This window comes from Vitis riparia, chromosome 7 (genome assembly GCF_004353265.1).
Source record: "Vitis riparia cultivar Riparia Gloire de Montpellier isolate 1030 chromosome 7, EGFV_Vit.rip_1.0, whole genome shotgun sequence".
NCBI classification, from domain to species: Eukaryota; Viridiplantae; Streptophyta; class Magnoliopsida; order Vitales; family Vitaceae; genus Vitis; species Vitis riparia.
In genome coordinates this window covers 18709377-18730046 of record NC_048437.1, presented here as the reverse complement: position 1 = coordinate 18730046, position 20670 = coordinate 18709377, and the positions used below count along the sequence as shown (strand labels likewise).

Below are 20670 nucleotides of genomic sequence, written 5' to 3'. Positions count from 1 at the left end.
TTTTTGTTTTAAACTAATCACAAATTTAGTCAAAAAGGCAGGTGTTGAATATTAACTGGACATTAGGCTGAAGTGTAACATTTGAATTCTTACATATCAGCTTTGACAGAATTAAAATAAAATTTTTATAATTTAATATAATAAATTAATTTATGGCATTCAATATAAATACATTTTTAAAAAGCTTTTAGAGTTGACTAAATATTTAGAAACAGATTTGCTTACAAATATTGCCAATTAATGTTTAATATTGAAGCAAGTGATTGATCATCAAAAGCAAAATATTTCACCTATAAAATTTTGTAGAAGCTAAATTCATATAAAATTTTTGCAATGCATTGAAGGTTCAATTCAAACCCTGGGATATAAAGGATATGATTAAATACTTGGGATCTCTTCATTACCACTCATAATTCTGATCACTTTTTGAACAGAATATCATTTCAAATAAATTTTCTACTAACCTTCGTAATTGAAATGTTTGTTAGTTACAACAATAACAATGTTCAGATCTTCTTTAATAGAAATTTTATTTTGTAATAATAATTATAAAAATCTTATCAATAAATTTTAGTTACACATGGTAGCATATTTTGTGGTTAAAATTAAATATTCACTGACTTACAATTATAAACTCGCCATAAATAATATTTATTAGAAAAAAATCTTTTACCACAAAATAGTTTCTTTTAATCACAAATTAAATTATGGCGTACCCTATCTTATTATAATGTTTTAAATCACATTTTTTTATTCAAAATAAAAAAGGTATTTAATGAAATTTTAAACTCATAATGATTAAATATATGTAGTTTAAAGGTGAGCGAAATTTAACCTAAAAAGGTAAAATTGCTACATAGCATTCAAAATAATTGATCAAGTGTATAAATCATGAAATATATATGCAACTATTGATTTAGACATATATAAGGTTAGAGATTGAAAAATAATCATAGTTTACAAGAAATTGGAATCCTAATATTGAAAGCATCACATCAAGGCACCTAGAAGCTACCTTGTTATCAAGTCCATTTTAAATCAGAAAAATCATTCAAAAAAGAATAATCATGTCACAATTCCTTTATGTGTGTGTGCAGTAAAATTTCCAAATAATGCTCACATTTCAAAACAATACGTTTTGCATGTAGTGGGTTCAATTGCTTTAAGATGCTATATTAATATTTGGATTTCATAGGGATCAGTATAGTTGCACAACAAATTAATGTTAGATTTTTTGAAACATCAAAATTTTGATATTACAAAGCCAATATCAATCTCTTATCATATCCCAATTAAACTATAGTATCGAAATTATGACATTGCAATGCCAATATCAATTGCAATATTGAAATTTTCGATATTGTAAAAGCCTATATCAGTTTATATATCAAAATTAGTTTCCATGATTTTGTTGTTGTATTGTAATTTTCAATATCAGCTCTTGTGATATCGATTTTGACTATTTCATGCCTTTATTTTTATTTTTATTTTTGCCTCTTTTCTCTTTCTGTTTTAATCTAAAGGGGGTATGTCTCTAGACTTGTCATTGAGAAAAAATTTTCGAGTAAAATTTGATCCCAACCTTAGGTTGAACTTAGTTGTTGTTAGCTAAACCAAGTACACACCAATAAAAAACAAAGAAAAATAAGATATTTTAATGTGGTTTGGCAATCAATATGTGATTCTTACGTCCTTGAAGTGCTTTAACGCTCAAGAATCTACTAATCAAACAAAAAAGAATGAGTATAATGGTGAAACTCTCACACTCCTCTCAACTATGGACACACACTCTAAAAACAAAACCATAAATCATAAAAGGGTTAAATATATAATGGGGGCAAACTCATCATTCATCAAACTTATGAATCCTACAAGCTCAGTAGGGAGTTTGACCCTCGGCATCCTTTATGAAGCATAACAAAACCGATTTAGGTTTCACAATCCAACAATCTCCATTTGAAGTAAAAAAAACACAAGTAAACATTCTCCTTTAATGATTAATGAGTGTGGTTCACTCAAATAAACTTGCCCTCACCCTTGATTAACCTACTAAAGTTGTGCATCAGCTCTAGTATATTTATTACCATAACTTCTTAACTCTCATACCTGTCTCATTCTCCACCATTTCTTTCCACTTTCTAAATACAATAAACACTTTTGATTTATGCCTTATAAAGTGTGCCTTACCTATCCTCAAATGATTATCGAAAGTCATAAGATAAGATCTTCTACTAATTGATGAGACTAAAGTGAGTCCCTAAACATTTGTGTGAACTAACTTAAATTTTGCTTTTTTTTTTGGAGTTCTTCCAACTTTCTTTAAGTTAACCCTTATATGTTTCCCAAGTATACAACTTTTACACATTTCAATGTCAAATGACTTCAAACCCAACAATATGCATAATTTCCAACCCTTCCAACCCTTTACTACTCAATAAAGAGCTTTCTTGCGGTGTAAAACATTAAAACCTAGGGTTAAAGTTTGTAGGGAAATAATAGGAAATTGAACTCAATAAAGAAGATACCCTCCAAGATTGGTTTGAATTAAGGGATGATACGATTGTCCATTCCTTGATACTAAGGATTCTTAGTAATTCTTGATCTATAGTTATCTAATGTTTAGCCATTGTTATCTTCTATAAGGCAAGTTCATACAGAGTGGTAAAGGCCTACATATCCTAGACCCAAACCAAGATTTCAATTCCATTCATCTAATAGATAATTCAAAATTAAATAAAATGTTACAAATAAGGAGACATATGCAACTCTAAGTTATTTAAGTTGATATCATTTAGCCCACTTTTTGAATATCACGAGATTTATGCAAATAAATACCTTTTTTTTTCCTCCTAAAGCCCTAAGCCCGAAGTTGGATTGTGGAAAGCTTATTCTTGAACATTTGAATAAAAAATTAATAGAATCCTATATTTTAAATTTAGATTTATTTAGCAAACCCAATTTTTCATTCAAATAGATTTTCAAACATTTTCAATTTATAGAATTTAATTAAAGTAATCCTTTAAGCCTAGTTTGAAAATTTTCATAGGTCAGTCTCTTAGGATAATACTCATAATGACTCTTTCTTTAGTTTTTTTTGCCAAAGTTGCTATGTATAAGTCCTAATATTTTGGATAATAGAGAATAATGGTCATCTAGCTCCAAGGAACATATGAAAAATTTCACTAAAGAAAATATTACTGTCATAGTCTTTTATATCACATGTCCTTTGGACCACATAAGAGGACACAATATTTCAATCCCATGAGATATCATGGTGTCTCTATTGAGAATAGCTATTGTCACCAACCTTCATTAATAGTGAACTAATCCATAAGGATATGTGACTACCTTAAGGTCTTACTCATAGGTCAAAGCCTCTCATTGACTTTGGCACAAGTTCAATATCCTCTCAAGGTTGAAAGTATATACAATATGGTAGCTTCGTGAATCATGACAATCAATGGTCTTATGTCATGATTCATTTAAGGCCTTGTTCAATATGTGACTATATACACTAGTACACTCACCATCATCCTAATGGTCAAGACAAGTCATCCCTCCACTTAGGATGTAAGGCACTACAATTTTTATTGAATTGTCCAAATCTATGAACTAATTATTGACAACATACTTACTTACAAGAAACCCATGATTTATATCTTTTGTACAACTCCTAATGCACCCAATTTATGTACAATATAAGAGACACTAATAGAGTCAAAACTACAAGGCGGGGAGTTGAAAAAAATTGTTTGAGGAGGCAATGTCTCTTCAAGATGCAAATTTGGCTTCATGGTTAAGCCTTTTTTACCTTTAAATTTGCTTAATGTTAATGACTTAGTGGAAATTTAGTTTTTTTAGGGGTGGCAATTGCCCCTCCCCTTCCCATTTTCAGGCATATGTTGGTCCGCTAGTTGGTAAAAGATATGGGCATGTATGCTCAAATATTTGATTAATGTAAATGGGATAATAAATGAAAACTAAAAAACATACATAAATAAATTTATAAATTAATCTCAATCCATTACACATGTATTCATCATTTGATCTATTTGATTATTTTCAATCTATTTATTTTAGTTGTATTATTTCTTTTAAGGTGGTATTATTATTATTTAGCCAAATTAGAGCCTTTTTGTTTTGGTATATCTGTTTTCAACCCCCAGTAATGAAGGTAGTTGTTTAATTATGATGGAATTGAGATTTGGGTAATACAACAATTGTATTTGGAGAGGCAAGATAATTCTAGAGATCGTTGTACTTACTATTGATTTGTAATGAAATCAAGAATTTTCCATGCTAAACCATTATTTTGGTATAATAAAGATCACAATTTCTTACTTTAACTTATATTTTTTCTAGACTCCTATTTTGGTTGCCAATGTGAAATCTAAGTGCTTTGATAGAAAGATAAGGATTGGAAATGTATTTTAAGAGTTAAACAAATGTGAAAAATAGTAAGGAGGGACATCAAATGAAGATTTTGGGAGGATAAAAGGGGTGTTATTGAAATTAGAGAAGGAATCAACATTCTATTGGATTGTTAGCCTAGTATCAGCTGATATCTAGATCAGTTTTACAAGTCAACTTTATTGTCAAATCAAGTGAGCATTTGAAAGCATCCTATTGATTTTTGTTAATTCAATTCAAACTTTTTTTAAGACATCACCTTGGTGTCCGAAATGGTTCAAAAGGAGGTTGAAGATTCAAGTATCAATTATTTATTAAAATGAGCATGAGGTATTGAAATGTAATCAACACTAGAGCTTTATACTTGCTAATTTGAGTCAAAAAATACTAATTTTGATGGTTGATTGTAATTTTTACTTTGAGGTTCTTATGTTATACTTAATAAAAGTTGGTTGTGTAGCTTGATGAGGTGGTATTGTATTTTTATTTCATTTTATATGGACATGTTGTTAGTATAAATAGGGATATAGAGGCTAGTTAAACAAGAATGGTTTTGAGCTAGACCATGTAGCCTTTGACCAATTTGAATTAGGTTTTACCTTCCTCCACTTTTCACATCACTTTCTTTGATTTTCTTAGTTACCAAACAAAAGAATGAATGTCTCCATAATTGGTAGCTAAACCTATTCATATCTCAAAGAAGATTATTACAAGGTGAAGATCACGATGAAGAGTGCATATCTTCAGGGTGAATTACAATCCCTATTCCTAGATTCATGGATTTTATTCTTTAAAAAATTGAATTCTTTTATAGTCCCTCATGATAAAGCATAGATGATGCCTTTTTGGATTCATTGATTATTTATCCATGAGATATGATTTATCTATTTTTCAATTACATCATCGTCTATGAGTGAAAAATTGACTAGATCTTAGGATGAATTTGTACTAAAACTTCTTGAAATTTGAAAGATGATGGAGTGTGATTGAATCCTTTTCAAAAGACATATGATTCGATGTTCAGATTGGATCAAAGTTCACATCAAATTTTTCTTCATCTCTATTTTTTTAATCCATTTTTATTATGTTTTTTACTTTATTTTCATATCATTATTCCATTTTATGCATTTTAAATTTATTCTTCTTTAATAATTAGGTTAACATGAACTACCTCTTAAAAAATCAAATTGATTTTCTAAGAAATACTATCTAGTTCCTTGAAGAGATGATTAGACCGGTACACGAAAGTTGTTTTTTTTTTATGATTAAATTTATTTTGGTTTTGAGAAACAGATAGACAACAATGTTATTAAGTTGGGTGCCAAATCTAGATTTGATTTTGAACATGATACCAATTATTTTAAACTAAAATTAGCATTAAAGAAAGAAAAAACCAAAATTGGTGTCATTACTGAGATCTAGGTCAGCTTTATTCAAGATTTATTAATAATGGTGATTTAGAGGTTAGTGTGATGCAAGTATTCTGATTTAGGGCTTTTTTTCAACATGAATTCAATGATATTGTTTTGTTTAGTTAAGAGATGCAAGCCTTGTAAAAAAATAAAAAAATTATGGTTTTTGATTTGAAATTAGGGTTGTTTATGTTAATTATGATAGTTGCCTTGATAACCTTGCATTTTTTGAATACATATTTTAGAATACAAGGATTGCAGTATATGTCAACGTTTTAATAGTGATTAACTTGTTTTTTTAGATTGCACAAGCTTGTTAATAGTAGCATGGATGGGTTCATGATCATATTACTAAAGATTTGTTTTCTTTTTTTTTTTCCATATTTTTTGTAGAGTTGAAGTGTAGGGGAGACTATCATTGATAATTTCATATTTTTTTAATTAATGCTAGCTAGGATTTTTTATTTTTTGTTTTTAACATTGTGATTAGACTTGTACTTTTATAATGATTTTTAAGATGGCTATAAACAAAGGCAAAGCTTCCATGGAGCTAATATCCAAATCTTTTTATTCTTGTTCATAACAAGAATACCTCGTTGTTAAACCATGTGTAAGAGGAATCGTTATTAGAGGTTCTCCTAGAATGTTGACTACTAGGCAACAATGTCTTAAGGAAATGTATGATTATAAGAAGAAATAAGGAAAAGTAAGTAGAAAAGGATCCCTAAAAGGCATAATAGAGGGTAGTTCTAGTTGAAGAAAAAGGGAAACAATAGGAATTAGCTTTGGGTAGGATGCATCTACAAGTTGCTGTTCTCATCCATGTTTGAAGTGTTTTGATCTCTTCTTGATTGATATCCTTCTCAGGATCCTAGTAAGCTTTGGATATTTTCTTCTATTAATTGGAAACCTACAAAATGTACATAAAACAATCAAATGAAAATAATTAATGCATTAGCGAAAAAGAATTGTTAGTGGATGCATTTTAAGCATCTCAAAGGCACAAAATAGGTTCTTCAGAGAATATTAAAGTGTTAGTTTGGGTCATATCATAAAGGGGCGCCTTAGACCTTCGTAACAAGTGACTTAAAATCTAGACATGTTGTAATTCACAAGTACTATCTTATGCTTACTAGAGTTTTATCAGGGATTTAATTTTAATTTCTCATTTTATATTTTTTCCTTTAAAAATTATTAAAACAAGTGATGACTCTAGAACAATTGTTTATAAAAACATATAGAAGAAATTTTCAAATGGGAAAAGGTCTCGCCATCAAGTGGGGACACACATGAGAAATACAGGTTCATGGATGTCTCTTCTATGCATAAATCTCATCAAATACCATCATTGTTATATGCTATATATAAATTATTATATAGTCATAAGCTATATAAAAATCATTCTTATAGCTAGAACCTATGTGAAAACTCCCGTGACTAGTAGTTCCGTGGAAAATTACTTTAAAATTTGCTTGCATCCAAAAGTTATATACAAATAATTTTATATTTTTCTCATAGCCAGAAGTTGTATAAAGAAAAGAAATTTTATATATTGGTATAACTTAAAGCTACTCAAGAATTATTATTAGCTTAAGACTAAAGCCAATGCATATTTGAAGTGACTGCAATTTCATTCCTTGAAGTGAATCTAATGTTATTATCAAAAGTGAATGTAAATTTTCTTCTTTGATTATTAATACTAAAGTAAAAGTTGACATAACAAAATAAACTACAACAAATATATCACTAGAAGTGAAACAATATTGAAAGTATGGTGTTAATTAAGAGCATTTATCATGTACGTGTTATACACTTAAATATTTATTAAACATTTATCAAATCCTAATCTATACTAATATTAAAAGTGAGAGGTGTTTGTCAAACTTTTATACCAAAAAAACCCTTTATCTTTACCTTTTTTATTCCATTAATATCAATTTACATTATAAAATATTTATAATTAATAAATTATGTAATAAAATGTACCTCACCAAGTTCTTTATTTTTCTTGATAACACCCTATTACAATTAATATATCATCAAAACCCAATAACCTAGCTCAAATAAAAATTTTAGGGGAAAAAGGAGTAATGGGTAGCTGGAAGGGAAAAAAGGAAAATGAAGGTTTGTAAAGAAAACAAAGGGGGTGAGTATGGGAAAGAGACGTTTATTTATTAACACCTAACTGTTTCTAATAATATAATTATTTTAGAATCTTAAATATTAAGAAATAAATTAAGCATTTACCATAAACGTTTCTTTTCCCTTCCACAATCTTGAACCCCTCACAGTAACGCTCATGAATCTCATAAATGCATTTTGACTTCAATATTCTATCTATAATTTGATTGTTTAGAGAGAGGCTTTTTCTCCTTAACATATTGCAAAGCTAAATCCTTCTCATTAATGAAACAACGTATAAATACATATCCAAGAGTGGTTGAAGATCCTACAAACTAGGAAGGTTACAAACTGAATCCTATATATATGGATGATAGATAAATACAATTAAATACATAGATATATACAATTAAATACATTTGAATAAGCTGATATGAAAGACTAAGTCAAGCTAAGATGAATGACTAAGTCAAGCAACTGATTATCTCTATTATGCCCCCTCAAGATGGAGCTCGGGAGAGAAGTCCAATCTTGTGTTTAAGTTGAAGAAACGTTGTCGTGGAAGTGGCTTGGTAAGAGCATCTGTAAGCTGATCTTCAGAGGAGACATGGGCTACACGAAGAGCTCCATTTTGAACTTGATCCCTAATAAAATGAAAGTCTATTGCAACATGCTTCATACGGGAATGAAAAATTGGATTGGAACAGAGTTGAGTGGCCCCTATATTATCACAGTAAATGACAGGACAGGAGGGAAGCGAAATACCAAGATCAGTCAAGAGATAACAAATGAAATTAAGCTCAGCAGTTGTATTTGCAACTGAACAATACTCTGCCTTAGTAGAGGATCTAGCAATAGTCCGTTACTTTTTAGAACACTAGGAGATCGGATTTTTACCGAGATAAACAACATAAGCACCGGTTGAGCAAAAAGTGTCCTTGTCTCCTGCCCAATCAGCATCAGAAAAGGCTTGGAGAATGAGAGAGGTATCTGAGAACGCATGCAAGTTGAGAGTAGAGTCTTTGTAGAGTTGTAAACCATCATCAACGGTGCCAACAAGATAACGCAGTAGGCGTTTAACAAAGAACCAATGTGCAGTTGTTGGGCAGTGCATATATTAGGACAATTTGTTGACAGCAAAGGCAATGTCTGGTCTTGTTATGAGCAAATACTGGAGGCTCCAACTACCTGGCGATACTCAGTGGGATCAAACAGAGAAGAACCTGCGTTTAACATGAGAGTCAGACTAGTTGGGATGGGAGTAGGAACAGTTTTGGCATCTTGCATCTTGGTTTAAGTGAGGAGATCCAGAATATATCGCCTTTGTGAGAGTAACAAGCCATGTTTGTTTGGGACAACTTCCATACCCAAAAAGTAAGTTAGTAAACCAAGGTCTTTGATGGAAAATCGCTAAGCAAGGATGTCAATGAAGTGATTAAATTTGGTATCATTATCGCCTGTGAGAATTAAATCATCAACATAAACAAGGAGATACATAGTGTGGCCATCGGCATGAAAGACAAAGAATGATGTGTCAGCATATGAATTCTGAAAGCCAAACTGTAGAAGAAAGTTTCTGAGTTCATGGTACCACGCCCGAGGGCTTGTTTCAGGCCATATATTGCTTTGTTGAGTTTGCAGACATAAGAGGGGTTGTCATTATCAATAAATCCCGGTGGCTGTGACATGTATACATTCTCTGATAGATGTCCTTGAAGAAAGGTATTGTTAACATCAAGTTGCCTTAAGGACCAGCCATGACTGACGGCGATACTAAGAACAATGCGGACAGTAGTTGGTTTTACAACGGGACTGAATGTGTCATGGTAGTCTATTCCAGGACGTTGGTGGTAGCCTTTTGCCACCAATCGGGCCTTGAACCTGTCAATAGAGCCATCAGATTTGCGTTTAGTTCTAAAAATCCACTTGCAACCAACCAGATTTGACTGCTATCCAGTGGACTTAGAGCCCATGTGCCATTCTTTACTAAAACATCATACTCTTCAGACATGGCTCGATGCCATTTATGATCTTTGAGAGCTTGGGTCAAGATGGTTGGTTCATGATCATCACTTTTGGTTAATTGAGTGTGAAGATTCAGTTTGGTGATGGGTTTGCGAATATTGTTTTTGGCTCTAGTAGTCATGGGGTGGGTGGGTTGTGGATGAGGCTCAGGTTGGCTTATATGTGGTGATGGGTGTTAGGGATTGTGGGGATGTGAAGGTTCACGTGATGGTGATTAAGGTGATGTGGCAGGCAGGTTTGGTGGTGAAGCGGCACTGGGGGATTGCTATTGAGCGTCCACGGAAGATGACGGATTGAGTGGTGGTACCAAAGGCAAGTTGGGAATGCAAAGGGATGGTAGAATCCAAGTAGCAATGGAATCTGATGGAGGACAAGAGGAAAGAGCAGAGAAATGAGGGAAGGGAAAGACAGACTCAACAAATTTAACATGCCTAAAGACATATATTTTAGACGTGGATGGATCAAGGCAGTAGTAGGCACTTTGAGTTAAAGAGTATCCAAGGAAGACACATGGTTTGGATCGAGTGTGGAGTTTGTGGGTAGTATATGGTCTAAGCCAAGAATAGCATAAACAACCAAAAATTTTGAGTTTTGAGTAATTAGGTGCTGTTGTAAAAAAAATTCATAAGGAGAGGAAAGGTTCAGTGTGGGTGTTGGCATGCGATTTATTAGGTAAACTGCTGTGGCTAGGGCATAAGGCCAATAACTTAAAGGAAAATATGCATGAGAGAGTAAAGCTAGTCCAGTTTCTACAATATGAAGATGTCTACGTTCAGAAAATCCATTGTGTTCAGGTATGTGAGGTGGTGTAGTGAGATGAGAAATACCATTTGTTGAGAGAAAATAGGCAAGGGTAATATATTCACCACCATTGTTCGAATAAAGTGTTTTGATGGTTTTATCAAAGTGTTTCTCAACAATTGCTTTAAATTGAATAAAAATATCTTTGACTTCTGACTTTTGTTTAAGAGGATAAAACCAAATATATCGGATGAAGTGATCCACAAAAATGACATAATATTTGAATCCATTATTTGATATAATTGGAGATGTCCAAACATCAGAAAAGATAGTTTCAAGGGGTTGAGAAGAGACAATGGTGGATTTAGAAAATGACAATTTGTGGCTTTTATTACTCAAACAAGCATTACATGGAAAATTATTAGATAATGCAGAAGAGAAATCGAGTTTATTTTTGGAAACAATCTGTTTCAGAATTTTGAAAATTGGGTGTCCTAATCTTTGATGCCACTCGGATAAAGTTGTTTTGAGGCTGGAAAATGCAAGCAAGGGTGGAGATACAAGCCACTCATAGACGCCATCTTTAGTGTTACCCTTCAGAAGTGTTATCCCCATTTGAATGTCCTTTACAAGGAAAGCAGTTGGTAGGAATTCAATGGAAACATTATTTGAGGTACAAAATTGAGAAATGGATATGAGATTCTTTTTCATAGTAGGAACACAGAGAACATTGTTCAATTTAAAAGTGTTATGAGTTGTATGGAGAGAGGAAGACCTGCTATGAGTAATGGAGAGACCCGAGCCATCACCAATCATAATGTCATCCGAGCCATTGTATGGAGTATGCATGGAGAGATTGTGTAGATCAGTTGTAACATGGTGAGATGCGCCACTGTCGAGGAACCAAGATGTGTGGCTGGGAGTGTTGGAGGCATAATGGGCCCTTGGTCTCCATGAGGTGGTAGAGGGATTGTTCAAAGCAGGAGAAGGACTATTGGATGTGTTGACTAGGATTAGCCGAAAAAAGGGACACCGTTTTGCTGTATATCCTTATATCCTGTAGATTTGGCAATAACCCAAGTATGGCTGAAATGGGCGACTACCTTGAGGTGTGGGTTGGTCGTTGGTTTGTGTAAGAGGATACCTGTGTTGGTGGCTGTTAGAGGCGCGCCATGTATGATTGGTGGTGCCTGAAGGTGTAGGTGAGCGCCTAGGTGTTGGGTTCCTACTCGTGGGATTAGCAATGGTAGGAAACTGAAGGGGGTTTGGTTTGGGGGTGATCACTGAAGCTTCAAAATTGAGCAACTTTTCATGTAGTTCCTTAAAGGTTATAGGCATGTCTCTGGCTTGGACAGCACGTGTGAGTTCTCTGTATTCATCACCAAGGCCATCAAGTGTCTTGTCAATGAGATCTTCTGCATTGAGTAGGGCTCCAAGAAGGGCAAGCTCATCAGCCTTTGCCTTGATGGATTGCATAAATGAAGTGACACTGTCAGAGCCTTTGGTGATTAGCTTGAGTTGGCTTTGGGCCTGTTTGATGCGGCCATGAGAAGGCTTAGCTTAAGTGGTGGCCAGGATTGTTCATGCTTCACGGGCTATCTTGGCTTGTGCAATAAATGGTATGATGGTGTGGGAGATGAAGCCAATGATTGCATTCAAGATCAATTGGTCCTATCGGATCCAAAGGGTATGAGCAAGATTGGATCTGGTTGTGTCATTGTGTGTGAGAGTGGCTGAAGGACTTGGCTTGGAGCCATCTATATATCCTAAGAGGTCATAGCCAATGAAGAGGGTGTGGAATTGTAGTTTCCAGGAGAGGTAGTTGGTGGATGTGAGTTTTAGAGGGGTTTGGGCAGCAACATTAATGCTGATAAGGGTGTTATGGGAATCATTTGTGGTGAGAATGGAGGGGGAAGAGGTAGCCATGGCTTTTAGAGATTGAAAAGATGAGGAGTTTTGGGAGAAAATTGGAATTTGTTACCTTTGGTTTTGCTCTGATACCATAACAGATTGCACAGCTAAATCCTTCTCATTAATGAAACAACGTATAAATACATATCCAAGAGTGGTTGAAGATCCTATAAAACTAGGAAAGCTACAAACTGAATCCTATATCTATGGATGATAGATAAATACAATTAAATACATTTGAATAAGCTAATATGAAAGACTAAGTCAAGCTGAGATGAATGACTAAGTCAAGCAACTGATTATCTCTATTACTCCTTTCCATGGCCGTGACAACTTTTTCAAGCTCTTAGATTTTTCTGCAAAATTGCCATCATAACATTCCTCTTTGCTGCAAATGGCAGCCGATTCAAGATTGTGTTTGAAGTTATGGTTGTGGTTCTGGAAGGTTTGGATCAATAAAAATGTTTTGTTTGGGATGAGTGAGCCTTGGTAAAATGCAATGTTTTGGGCAAAGCTGAGAATGGCGGTGGCGGCAAAGAAGGTGTTTTTGAAAAGGTGAAGAACTAGCAACTTGTGTGGTGGTTTTGAGAGTCGTGGTTATTTTTGCGCACATAGGGGCGACACCTTTGTTGTCATAATTTATGGTGTTGTCAGTCCTTACTTGGAACCCATATTGAAGGCACGTTTCCCGTAAAAAAATTTCTGTGTTAATTTAGTTTGGGTGAATAAACTATTATTAAGTTTCACAAAAGCAGGACGGAAGGTTGGTTTTGGAGAGTGGTGATACTCCATATTCATTCAAATATACTTATCTTTTGTATTTTGAAACTAAGGAATCATGACATGTTTATTGGTGAAAGGAGATTGTTGTTCATCCCCCGCTTGTTTAAAGAGAAGGAATTGTGTTTGTGAAGTTGACAATTTTTATCACTTAATGAGTTTTTTTGGGAACACAATTAGGCTAATTGTTGTTGCCATTTAGTATTCTTGATGATTTTGCCTCCATCTTTATCAAGGAAAGATTGGAATCCAATTTAGTATTCAAGTATATAAATTTTTTTTATGAATCCTAATTTTTTATTTTATAATCCAATGTTTATTGGAAGCAAAGTTTGTTACTTATCTATAAATTTAGTATTTTTGTAAATATTTTTTAATTTGTCTAATTGTATTTTTTTTTACAAGTATTTATAACTTAAAGGTTTAACTAAAAAGAAAATGAAGTTGGTTGTTTCAATTAAAATTGGGGCTAAGTGTTTCTTAAGGGGCTTTTTTTTTTCTTTTTCATTTTTTTGTTCTTTCTGGATGATTTTGCTTAAAATGTTTGTGTTACTTATATGTTGAGTACAATTTGAGTACATTATTGAATATTATTTCTCTAATTTTGGATTTTTTTTAAACAATACTAATTAATTCATTGAGGAGTTTATTGCATGTGAGTTGGGAGAAGATTGCAATTTAAGATGGTAAATTTGAGAGGTAACCAAGTTTAGTATTCAAGCATACATGTTTTTTTTTTTTTTTTTTAAAGAATTCTAATTCTTTATTTTATAATCCAACGTTTATTGGAATTGAAGTTTGCTATTTATCTTATAATTTTAGTATTTTTGTAAATACTTTTAATTTGTCTAATTATGCTTTTAATTTTTATTATTTTTAGACAAGTATTCACAACTTAAATTTTTTTAATAAAAAAAATGAATTTGGTTGTTTGAATTGAAATTTGGGTAAGTGTTTCTTAAGTGTTTTTTCCTCAATTTTAGTTTAACCGAATCTTAATTTTAGAATGTTTAGAACTCTCTAATGAATAAAATCTTTAAATTTTTTAAATATAAATTACTATTCTAGAAGGAAATGCATTTCTTTATTTTATAATCCAATGTCTATAAGAATTAGAGACTATAGTTCTTTATTTTATAATCTAATGTTTATAAATAATTGGAGACTTTTTTTTTATATATATAATCCAATATTTATAGGAATTGGAGATTCTTACTTCTGCTATAAATTTAGTATTTTTGCAAATGCTTTTAATTTGTCTTATTTTAATTCTTTTAAATTTTATTTTTAACCAATATTCACAACTTAAATCTTATAATCAGAAAAATAAAGTTATTTATTTTAATTGAAATTGATGTAAGTATTTTTTTTTTCCATTTTTATTTTAGTTGAATCTTCATTTTGGGATTACTAGATTTTTCTCATAATCTTTGTTTATTTTACTTTTTTTTATTTATAACAATCACTATTCTAAAAGGAATTTTAAATGACTATATTTTATTCTTAATAAGATATTTCTCTTTTTTATTTGCTAATGATTTCTCTTTATTATGACTTTGTACTACAATCCAATTACATATAGTTTTTCTTGTGCAAGTAAATTGATAAAATTAAAATAAATTTACAAGGAAAGTATGTAAGTAAAAAAATATGTTTGAATAAGTAATCTAATTTATATTTTTTTTAATATTTATCTATTTCTCATAAAAATAAAAAAAAATTTAGTACATATCATCACTAAGGACTAAGTTGACATTTATTTTGCTTAACTTAGAAAATTTGATTTTAAAAAGAATTTTACTATCTAAAATTTTGGTATGGAAAAATGTAACTTTATTTATATTCCCTCCCAATCATTTTTTTTTCTATTTGTATTTCAACCCAATTATTTTTTTTCTATTTTATTTTATGTCTAAATCAATTATTTGACTTTGAATCTTTTTTAAGTTTCTTACATAGATTTTAAGAAAATAAATTCACATATTCAATTTTTTATTATATTTTTTTCATATTACCTCACATGAAAATGAAAGAGATGAGAATGAATTTGATTAATGGTGGTGGTTTAGATCATGCTTACTTTGATCTTGATTTCGTAAATCTCTAGTGAAAATTTGACCTTCTAGCAAATGATGAAAATATTCTTATTGATTGAAATCGTAGCTTAGTGATAACCTAGCGCCCTTCTTTATAGAGTAGGCTGAAGTTGGAGTCCCCTCTCCCTACCTCTCAAATCTCCATTTAAAAAATGGTTCAATTACTATTTGGCATAAGCATCATAATAACAATAAATAAATTCCAAAAATTAATAAAAATTAGAAGGAGATAAAAATAAATTTCATTAATAGTGATGAATTACATCTGACTTACTTTGATATTATTATTTTTTTTAATGCCCTAATGAAAAATTGATCTTCTAGCAATTGATAAAAATATTCTTTGAAAAAATGCTTCTAATTAGGTATAAGAAGTGAACTTGAATTAGCAAGTCATAGTAATTCTTTCATGATTCCCATAAAGCATTTCTTGGACATTAACTATGGCATTGCATCAACAATGTGAGGAAGGAGAAACAAAGAAATTGTTCACACGGGAAACCACGACAAGCAGATAAGAGTTCAAATTAAAACTTATTACAAATAAACAGACAGCACAACCCACAATCCAAGCCTTTAACCCAGTGCAGATTCCAACAATTGGATTTTCAAGTCTTATATAATATACATCAATTCCTATGGATAAAAATATAATAATTAAAATACATCTAGAGTGAATTAAAGAGGAAAAAAGACTTACTGGGTTTTATTGCCACTGAGGGGAACTTGAGACTCCAATTCCCATACCTATTGCATATCACAATGAAGCCTCGGTTAGAAGAGGAATAAGGTTTAACAAAACTCAATGCAACTCAACCTGATAGCCTTCTATTAAATATTTATAAAAACAAGTTTCGCATTCACTTATACCCAAATTGCATGCTCTTTCGATTAAACAAACTTGAAATGTATATATTTACAAAAAATAAATCATTGACACAAAATAGAATTAAATTGTGACATATTAATAAAATTTAGTTAGTTATTTCAATTAATTAAAATAATTTGGGCTTATACAAGGCTCACCTTTGTGTGGGAATTAAGATTTGTAGTCAGATAGCTCTCGTAGGCTTTGAGTTTCATTCCCATAAAAAAGGACGTTTGGAATGTGCTCAACTATCTTATAATTTCTGCCCCGGGAGGGTATCATACTTAGTTTCAGTTCTTCCTGCAAATCAATAAATTCAAGACTTGTAAGTCCGGTAAGGTGGCGGATACCCGGGGGGAGCTCCTCCAGTTGTGGGAAGGGCCCAACTGAAAGCACCTCGAGTAGGGGCAGTGCTCCTTTCTCTATTTTCACTCTCTTTAGTCCCATCAAGTAACGGAGAACTAAGTGCTTAAGTTTCTGAAACCCAGTGGCCTCAAAACACATTTGCTCAACAACAGAGGCACGGAATAGGCCAAGGTGCTGCAGGCTAGGCAGGGCTTGAAGGACTTGCACTGGATCATTCATCAAGTTAGAATCATATAAGCTTACAGAAGATAAATATTGAAGTCCAGAAATCCAGTCAGGTAACTTCTCCAAAGGCCCGATCAATTTGAGACGTGAAAGACAGGGGGGCGGATATGATATGTACTGTAAATCAAGAATCTCATCTTCCCCCAATGACGAAATCAACAAAGATTCAAGGCGATTCATGTTTGTAATGGAGGCACATAAATGCTTCCCATTTTCTCTAGTAAGTTTTGTAATACTCAGCTTCCTCAACTGCCTCAGCTTTCCCAGCTCTTTAATTACCCCCACCCCATGGTTTGCCTCCACACAGGACAGCTTCTGCAACTCTTCCAAACACCCAATACCCTCCTTTACTTGCACTCCTTTAACACAAACCGTGTCCAAATCACGATCAACATCATAATTCTGGGCTAGAATATTGCGCAGCTTTTTAAGCCTATTGATCTCCACAGGAAGATCCTCCACAAGGGTATATCTCAGATCCAAAGTCTGTAGGTTTTGCAGTTTACCTATGGACCTTGGAAGCATCCTGACTTTTGTATTCCTCAGGCTTAAGTACCTCAAATGCAACAGATTTCCCAAATTTTCAGGAACGCTATCCAAACCAGAATCATCAATATCCAATACTTTCAGAAGATTAAATCTTGAAGCCAATGTCCCCAGAAAAAATGTCTGAGAGTCGTAAAGAAAAATGGAGCGGATGTACGACTTTTTACCAGTAATGTTTGCAACATTATTTGGGCTATTATGAACTGATAGGCGCCTAAATCTTCCATCAAAACTTGAAGTTTCTTCACCCATCACACAACAAAAACTCAACTCCTCGGCCTTTGTGAGAATAATCTCACGCATCAAGTCATGAACGTGACAATGTCTAATTTTTCCATCAGCAAATACCTCAGACACTAGAACTAAGCTCCTTTGTATGAGCTCGGTCAAGAATTCTTCTGCAACCTCTTCTAGTGTTACACCTCTCTTGGTTTTTACAAAACCCTCAGCAATCCAAAGCCGAGTAAGTGGTCCACATCTAATTGTGTAGTCCTCCGGGAAAATGGCCAAGTACAAGAAACAGGACTTGAGGTAGTAAGGCAGATCATGGTAACTGAGAGAGAGAATGGTATTGATACTTTCAAGGTGCGAATTACTTTGTAACTCACAGCCTATGGTGTCATTAAATTTTTGCCATTCGGAGACAAGCTTCTCTTTTCTTGACAAAAGACCACCGATTGCTACAATTGCTAGTGGCAATCCTCCACATCTTCTGATAATATCATGAGACAATTTCTCTAATTCCGGGGGACATCCACCCTGAAACACTTTCTTGCAAAAGAGTTCCCAGGAGCTCTTTGGAGGCAGAGGTTGCAGCTTGTGGATGTAATCAAATGAAGATTCTTTACAACAAGAAGCTACTTCATCATTCCGTGTTGTGATTATTATCCTGCTCCCTTTTTTATTTTCTGGTAAAACATATTTAATAAATCCCCAGAAATCTAGTTTCCATACATCATCAAAAACAACCACATACCTTTTATCTTGTAAATATTGCCTGGTTATGGTCATTAGTGAGGACTCGTCCATGCTATTGATACCCTCAGGAACTGGCTCCTTCCTTGATTGATAGAATTTCATTGACATGTTCCGCAGTAGCTCTTCCATCTTGAATGACTGAGACACAGTGATCCAAGCAGAGCAATCAAAGTGTCCCACCAATTCCTTCTTGTCATATACTTTGTTGGCAAGAGTGGTCTTGCCAAGTCCGCCCATGCCAACCACTGAAATTACAGTTCGTTCTCGAGTTCCCTCCACCAGCCGGCTTGTGAGTTCAATTTTTTGAGATTCAATACCAACAATTTCAGCTTCATCTATGAAAAGGGAAATCACCCGAGGGTCATGCCATGGCGCACTTGTACTACTGCCTCCAGATCCTGGCTGAACTGAACTAATGAAGCCGTAGGTTGAACTTGTTTCCTTGAGTTTGACAACCTTTTTCTGGATATCACGGATCTTGGAGGCTACCTCATGGCGTCGTTTCAATTTTTTTATCAAGCGACCAACTTTGCAGAGGAAACCAATGAATCTATGCCGTCGACTTGGATTTCCCAAGTGAAGCAAGTATTCATCGATGACATCTTCTATGGAATAAGCAGTCTCCCTTAAGTCTTGAATCCAAGTTTTAAGGCCTTGGCTGACATCTGCTTTCTCCCCCTTTGCATCTGCATCCTTTAGGAAAGCTTGAATATATAGTAGCTCTGTTTTAATGTCTTCAACTTGTGTGTGGACGCCTCCCAATAGTCTGGCTTCTTGATCTAGTAATGGGAGCAACTTGTCGATGACAATGTTGACGGCAATCTCCGCCATTTCTCCTTCTTTTCCCCCTTTGAGAAGGCCAGTGAACAACAAATGCGTTAGCTCATTTCAGATCTAATCTTCCATCTATCCAAACTTTGTGGCCTTAGAACCAATGAACCCAACACCACTACTGCCAAAAATTAGAGTGTCTTTTTCTAATACCGGAAATTTGGGTACACTAAATTTTTGTCAAAGTAATCACAAAATTTAGTCAAAAAGACAGGTGTTGAAAACTAACTGGACATTAGAAAAGTTGAAATTAGGCTTAAGTGTAACATTTGATTTCTTACGTGTCTGCTTTTGACAGAATTGAAATAAAATTTTTATAATTTAATTTATGGTATTTTATATAAATACATTTTTTAAAATGCACTTACAAATATTGCCAATTAATGTTTAATATCGAAGCAGATGATTGATCATGAAGAGCAAAATATTTGACCTTATAATATTTTGTAGAAGTAAATTCAAATAAGATGTGTGTGGTTGAAGGTTAAATTCAAACCCCGGAATATAAAGGATATAATTAAATAAGATGTCTAATCCTATATGCATACTCTAGTTTCTTAGTCATATACCCTTTTTTTCCCCTTTTCCATAGTATGGTGTATATAAAATACATAACTTGTTGGGTCACCACAGCACTCATGCCCCTTTTTAATTTATTGGTGTTCAAACAGTGGGGTGTTTTTTTAAGATGTGGAAATGAAACTCACAATAAAATGGCCATGGAGGCTTTGGATCAAAGCTGAAATGTTTCAACTTGAACCCAATAATTCAACTACCATTTGATATTCATTTTCAGAACTTTGGACCCAAAAGCAAGTAGGGAGTTGCAACCACACGAAAATTCTTTGCCTTCGATGGTAACATTAGACTCTTCCATTCTCCTAACTTTTCATAAAACCGAAAAGTTGCAGTTTGTATAACAATTATTTAGGTTTATTATTAAAAAAATGTCATATTTAACTTTGTTTATTGAATTGTAATATCTAAGGTTAAAATTATACTCATCTTCACTAATATTTTAGGAAGTATAGTCATTCTAGATTTTTGCTATTGCCATATTACTTCTTAGGGATAATTTTGTTGGGTTGTAAAGCCTAAGTAAGTCTTGTAACGTTATAATGAGAAATTTAGGGGTCAAACTTTCCAATCAACTTTTGGGATTGAAGGGAGAGCATTCTCTTAAGATAATGTTATTTTATTTATTAAATGAAGAGTTTGTTTCTGTTGTATTTTATCCTCTTATAACTTAGAAAAATTGTGTGCCATCACAATTGAGATGAGAAGGAAAACCTTCACCAATATAACCCTTTTATCTTCATTTGGTTAATGGATTCTTAAATATTGGTACCCTGCATGAATG

At 33.0% G+C, this 20670-nt stretch overlaps 1 protein-coding gene across 2 annotated transcripts; it reads right to left on the bottom strand.

Moving 5' to 3' along the window:
• Positions 1-15981: 15981 nt before the first annotated feature.
• LOC117917663 (disease resistance protein RPM1-like) lies at positions 15982-19385 on the bottom strand. Of its 2 annotated transcripts, none has more exons than XM_034834009.1 (2): positions 16543-19385; positions 15982-16245 (listed from the first exon to the last, which is right to left on the bottom strand). In XM_034834009.1, exons 1-2 carry the CDS (start codon positions 19308-19310, stop codon positions 16203-16205), a joined length of 2811 nt encoding a protein of 936 aa, XP_034689900.1. In that variant the 5' UTR covers positions 19311-19385; the 3' UTR covers positions 15982-16202. The 2 variants fall into 2 exon arrangements, with proteins under 2 accessions (XP_034689900.1, XP_034689901.1); XM_034834010.1 differs by having other exon boundaries at positions 15982-16243; positions 16523-19384.
• Positions 19386-20670: the final 1285 nt, after the last annotated feature.

Bases quoted from the DNA above. Each gene is read 5' to 3' on its own strand.
- LOC117917663 (XM_034834009.1), bottom strand. From the start codon at position 19,310: ATGGCGGAGATTGCCGTCAACATTGTCATCGACAAGTTGCTCCCATTA. The intron at 16,246-16,542 runs ATCTTAATTCCC...GTGATATGCAAT, and splicing joins CGAGAGCTATCTGACTACAA to AGGTATGGGAATTGGAGTCT.